Genomic DNA, 6,000 nt, shown 5'->3' with positions numbered 1-6,000 from the left:
CGCTCTTCCATACCCCTTGTTGGCTTGTGCACTTGTGTGTTCTGCCCCACACGTTTGAGACCAGTAATACAACAGTAATATAACTGTTCCACACTTAACTGCTAATGAAATACATTGCCCAGTTTCTGTGCTGATTCCAGTCACATTCTTGGGGCAGTTTAATTCTTGTTACTTTAACAAAGTGACATGCTCTCGTTCATCCGCATAATTTTATAACATGGCAATTTTGTAGAAAGTTGAAGCTGCTTGAAAAAACCAACTGGAGTGATTCTGTCTTAAGCACATTGCTCCTGGACATGAGGTATTAGTAATACTGATCAACAACACCTACTAGATAGTCTGGGGTTTTGTACATATAATGTATGTAAATCTAAAAGTCAAATCCTACTTTTCTTTCATTAGTCATTAAACTAAATTTATCTGGGCCACTTGCTCAGCTTTGAGCTCTAGAGTATGCACCTACATTTAAACCCTACCCAGGCTTGACCTCCCAATTTGGGTTAAATCTTTACACACTGCTTTTGCTTTGTGATCACAAAGCTTGTTGCCTACTTTGGGAAAAGTTGTTCCATTTGAATGTAACTTTGTAAAGGAATGTAAAGGTAGTGAGCAAAGGTGCTGAAGGCACAACTTATAAAGTATGTGACTGATTTAAGATCTGATATTTAAAAAAACTACTTGAGTACTGAAAGCATAGATTTTATGACTTGAAGATTTAGATACCTAAAAGAGAATTTCTGAGGATTTCAGGCAGCAGAGACAATACTTGTGAGTGAAAATCTGCCGTTTGCAGAGTGGCTGTCTGGCCTAGGGCAGAAATCCGGAGGTGTTGCCTGATGTGATTGGGCACTCACTGGAATGGGTTTGCCCTGAGCTGGTCTGGTTTTCCAGCTTGGCAAAGGTGGGAGTGCTGGGCCTGAGCCCTCAGGAGCAGAGAGCAGAGTATAACACAACAGATGTGTTCAGAGTATAGCTAATGCACCTGCAGAACTAGACTCCTAAAATAATAGAGAACACCCTACATGCTGCATCTTTATATTTTCTAACTTCCTGTTCTAGGTTAAAATGTAGGGTGTAACCAATGGTGTGTATTCTATTATCGTCTCCACAAGCTGTTGGGGCAGGTGGGGGCAGTGATCATTATCTCCTACTCACCCCTGATGGCTCCCCCAGGGGCTGTCTCTGTTTAATGGGCTGTCAGGGACCCAGGCATGACCCACAGAATTACATTGTCCCATGGTGAGATACTTCACCCTAAGGGAGAGAGCCAAGTATTCCCACAGGGATATAAGCTGGGGTTTGGACCAGCACAGAGCCCTTTGCCTACTGGATTCCCAGAGGACAAGAGCTGCCACTGGACCTTCAGGTGAAGACCAGATCTGTGGGATCACTGCTCCAACAGACTCATCACTCCAGCAGGACTGCAGCCACCAGTTAATCGAACTACTACCAACACCCTGACTGACAGGCTGTCAGGTTGCTTTTTGACTCTGCCAGTGGTTTCTTTTTGTACAGTTGCATTTATTGTTTTGTTTTTCCTATTAAATTGTATTTTTGACTTGGAGTCTCTCACTGGTTTGCTTTCAAACCAGCACACTTCCTTGCACCCTTGAAGGCTCACCTTCAAGAGAGGCAAGAGCAACCTGCATTTCATAAGTGGTTCAGGCAGTTGGCTGGAAGGAGGTCTACCAGGTTGAGATCTCTGCTTTCATTGTAACTTGTGTATTTTAGGTGGATCAGTCACGAGCTAAAATAAGTAACTCCGCTGTAGTGTCTGGAGGACCTCTGCTAGCTTTGGGACTTGGATTGTAAAATGCCTTGAGCAGTGTGCTCTATTGCTTACTTTTAGTGATTGTGCTATTCCTTTCCACCACTTCTAAACTAAAATGTCTACAATATTGCTCTGATAGAATATTTTATTTTAAAAGAGAGGCTGCATTCCCTTGGTCCTCTGACTGCTGTTGTCATGAACATGGCATGCCAGCTCTTTTGCTGTGACAATTCCGTATTGTTTCCTATTCTGCTGCAGATAGCCTGAAGGGGACTTGTTGGCTTAACATCCAAGACAATCGATGTGAAGTCAATATCAATGGTGCTACACTGAAATCTGAATGCTGTGCTACCTTAGGAGCAGCCTGGGGCAGCCCATGTGAACGATGTGAATTAGGTATGTTCTCATATCCTGCATCTTTTGGGTGAAGAGAGGAAGTACCACTAGATAGATTCTCATTCTCTATGTAGAAAACAGACAACACAAAACACTGTGAAATGAAGTTGTCGTATTTAGCATCACTTGTAATCTCCACCGTCATCAATCATTCTGACAAAGTTGAACCTACCAGGAAATAACAGGAGCAGAAATCTTCTAATGTTTACACGATTCATTTCCACAGGGACTGTGTTATTTATTGGCACAGGGAGGTAAGAACTACAATAGTAAAGTGGTAGGCTTTTTATGTTCTGGGCTGTTTACAGTTTTTCCAACTCTTTTCAAACACATAACTTATACACAACTATTGAATACAGAATAGTGCTGCTATTAGATTACCGTGCTAGGTCTAGAAGTTGGAAAGAGGAATGCTAACTGTGTGCTCTAGTCTGTGGTAAAAACACTGAGCCGTGTTCTCCCCATAAGGTTTGAATAATGCCATTTGTAGCTGAACTAGTGTCAAAATGTTTTAGCCTCTCATTTTTAACTGGAACAGTAACTGTGGGCACATGTGTCCCATCCAACAAGCACAGTGCAAACAGCATCCAACAGAGCTCTTAACTGTGCAGTGCAACAAACACTACTTTGGACTGCAGGAAGCAGCATGGCCAGGTTAGACTGGTAAAACTGGTCAAAACCTAATCTATCTAGATAGCTAATTAGGTCAGATTGGTTACATTTGGCCATTTAATCTAGTATTCTGTAACTAGTTAAATTTCAGCAAGCTTTCAAATCACTATATGATGCTGCATTTTACATGCATATCCTAAAACAATGTCACTGCTCAGATCATTCGTTAAGCTTCAGCAGCAAGAAAAAGCCTTTAGTAATAACTGACATCACTAAAGCTTTAAATCTTCAGGCAGCTTTGCAGGAATTTTGCCTTTTAGCTACATCTGAGTGCAGAGATTGATACAAATAGATTCTGCTCTCCCTTAAGGGAACCATATGAGAATATAATTGTCTAAAATTTCATTTCCTGAACTATTCACTTAAGTAACATGTGTGAGTCAGTACTTTTCTTGAATGAGGCTGGAGCACTCACCACCTTATACAGTCAAATTATTAGAAAGTTCTGCAGGCATGTTTATTTTTCAACTATTTGCTCCTACATTTCTGTCTTTCTAAAACAGTAATACATATTTCTGGCTTGATTCCAGACACAGCTTGCTCAAGAGGATTTGCCAGAGTGAAGGGTGTTACCTGTGAAGGTGAGATGTCACTTTTGTTCTCTTTGAAAAGGAAATAAAAGGGGATTTACGAGGTTGTTTTTGTCAGGCATGATCATCTTGGCCTTAGATAAATGACTTCATAAACAGTTACTGACTGTTGACAAGTGTTAGGTTACACTGTTGGAGAGTACCAAAATGATACAAAGACAATGGAACTCCTTCAAAATATATTTAGTCCCTTAGTCCATCTTTGACCCATCTAGTCTTGGAGAATGTGGCATCTTAGTGTCCTGACTTGAAGATCTTCCAGGAGACCCTTGAGACTGAGCCAGATGCTTGTTCAGAGCAATGTTCAGACCCTTGTGCAATATGGATGAAAACCTCTTGATTTCTTTCATGTCACCTAAATTCTCCATAGAGCTGTAGTTGTCTCCTTCGAGTCAGCATATAACTCAACTCTTTGTCTCTCCAACAGATGTAAATGAGTGTGATGTTTTCCCCCGGGTTTGCTCTAATGGGCGATGCATCAACAGCAGAGGTTCATTTCACTGTGAGTGCCCTGAGGGGCTGACACTGGATGGAACAGGGCGAGTGTGCTTAGGTAAGAGCTCTCTCAACTCTGCCAGCTTTTTTTGCTGCGTTCAACAGTAGCCCAAAATTATTCTCAAAGGGCTGTGAAAGGAAGTTTGGTTTCTTTCTGAATTGGTCCAAAAGCAGTTTGTTAAGTGTATGTTGTCGTTTATGCCTGCTTAGATATCAAGTGCCTGTGTCAGTTTAGAGAAGAGCTGTTAATTCCTTCAAGGAATGTGAGTGTTTGTGTTGAGGCCTGTTTTGCCCTCAGTGCAATTGATAGGCTTTGCTAAAGTGCTGTCCTTGCTCTGACTCCACAAACAGCAATGTCTTCCTCACTGAGCGATAAATGGCAATCACAAATAATCCTAGTGCAAACTGGTCTTTTTTCAGTGTACAGACCAGTGTGTGGCTCTTTTCCTGATACTTGGGCACACACATCCAGATTTTGCCTGCACACTTGGTTGGCCTATCTTCTGGTTGACCTACTTTGCTGCAAATGGGACTCTTGAGTATAAACATGATTAATTTTTCTGTAAACCATAGTTTTCTCCTGCTAGCTGGTATTAAAGTAATCCTGACAACAGTCAGCAATTTTATTTCTCTGTATTCACTGCACTGTTAAATTAATTTAATTATATAAATATAGGTAGGAATATTATTTTACCTTGATTGCTGGTCATTCTGTAAATGAAAGTACCTGATAGAGTAAAGAAAGACATATGTCTGTCCTATCAAATGCACATAGAAAACTAAGAAGCACAGTCATCTCTGGGTAATGGTGTATATTGATATTGGGAGACAACAAAAGAAATGCTTCTATTTTTATGCGGTATGAGAGACATCCAGAAACATAGCTGCAGTGCAGTGCTAGTGCTAGGTGGATGGTTGGACTTGATTTTAAAGGTGTCTTCTAGCCTTGATGATTCTGTAATTCTATGATCAGCAACTTCAAATGCTGACTATTGTGCAGAAATGTAGAGCCTTGATCAGAAGACTCTGACACCCAGAAACTGAGCCTCACATATGCTCGTGCCTCAGCAACAGATGCTCCTGAAAACATCAGCAAAGATTAAAATGCCTGTTTGTTGTTGTTGGATGAGCAGATATTCGCATGGAGCAATGCTACCTGAAGTGGGACGAAGATGAGTGCATTCAGGCTGTGCCTGGCAAGTTCCGCATGGATGCTTGCTGCTGTGCCGTGGGGGCTGCCTGGGGCTCCGACTGCGAGGAGTGCCCCAAGCCTGGCACCAAGGAATATGGGGCTCTGTGCCCCAGAGGTCCTGGCTTTTCCAACAGGGGAGATATTCTAACTGGCAGGCCATTTTATAAAGGTAAGAGTTCAGTCTTGGATCTAAAAACTGATTATAGGTACATCTGAGAGAATATTCTAAGAAAATGGCAGAGTTTAAGTCTGTTTGTTATGTACTTCAGAGGAAAGATGTTACAGAGATGTTTGCCTGAGGGAGCTGATCGTAAAGGTGGGGAAACTCTTCTTGCATGGTGCTCAAAAGGGTTAGAGGAGCCTGAAAGGAAAAGGTGCAAAGTTTGAATTTGGTAAGGAGAAGAAACAAATTACCATGAGAGGGCTGAAGGGAGAGGAGCTATAAATGATGAGAATAACAGAAAATGTGCACCTTTTTTGAGACACTGCTTTGTAAGGGGTAAACTGAGGGTCAGGCGAAGTTTTATGAGGTCTGGGACTTAAGGTGTAAACATAAAATATGTTTTAAAATAAATAGAACAATGGGTTAAATAAATGTATTAAGTGAAAGAAAGATGGGGTCTTTCTTTGGTTTGCAGAATTAGTAAGTGATTAAAATGGGAGAGAGTCTGTTGCATTATAGTTATAAGGGCAATGATGACAAGGATCTGCAGTGATAAAGGAGTAAATAAAAGTATTTTGTCCAGTTTTTGCAACAACAAAACTGAAAAAGCTGGAAAATTGTGACAAAACCAGATCTAAGATACTTTAGATAGCTAAAAACTGAGAAGGAAAACTGTGGATTTCTGTGTACAGAAACTGAGATGATCCAGAAATTTTTTAGT

General features: G+C 41.1%; 1 protein-coding gene across 1 annotated transcript in view; it reads left to right on the top strand.

Annotated features, from left to right (window-relative positions):
• LOC103801404 (fibrillin-2-like) overlaps positions 1 to 5,285 on the top strand; it is a gene marked incomplete at its 3' end in the record, with an annotated part of 45,079 nt that extends 39,794 nt beyond the window's left edge. The window contains exons 13-16 of the mRNA XM_009073818.1: positions 2,030 to 2,167; positions 3,343 to 3,420; positions 3,857 to 3,982; positions 5,058 to 5,285. Coding sequence (XP_009072066.1) covers positions 2,030 to 2,167; positions 3,343 to 3,420; positions 3,857 to 3,982; positions 5,058 to 5,285 — 570 coding nt within the window. The remainder of the gene's footprint in view (positions 1 to 2,029; positions 2,168 to 3,342; positions 3,421 to 3,856; positions 3,983 to 5,057) is intronic.
• Positions 5,286 to 6,000: the final 715 nt, after the last annotated feature.

Source organism: Acanthisitta chloris, unplaced genomic scaffold, assembly GCF_000695815.1.
Source record: "Acanthisitta chloris isolate BGI_N310 unplaced genomic scaffold, ASM69581v1 scaffold4174, whole genome shotgun sequence".
NCBI lineage: Eukaryota > Metazoa > Chordata > Aves > Passeriformes > Acanthisittidae > Acanthisitta > Acanthisitta chloris.
This window is presented reverse-complemented; position numbering and strand designations above follow the sequence as displayed.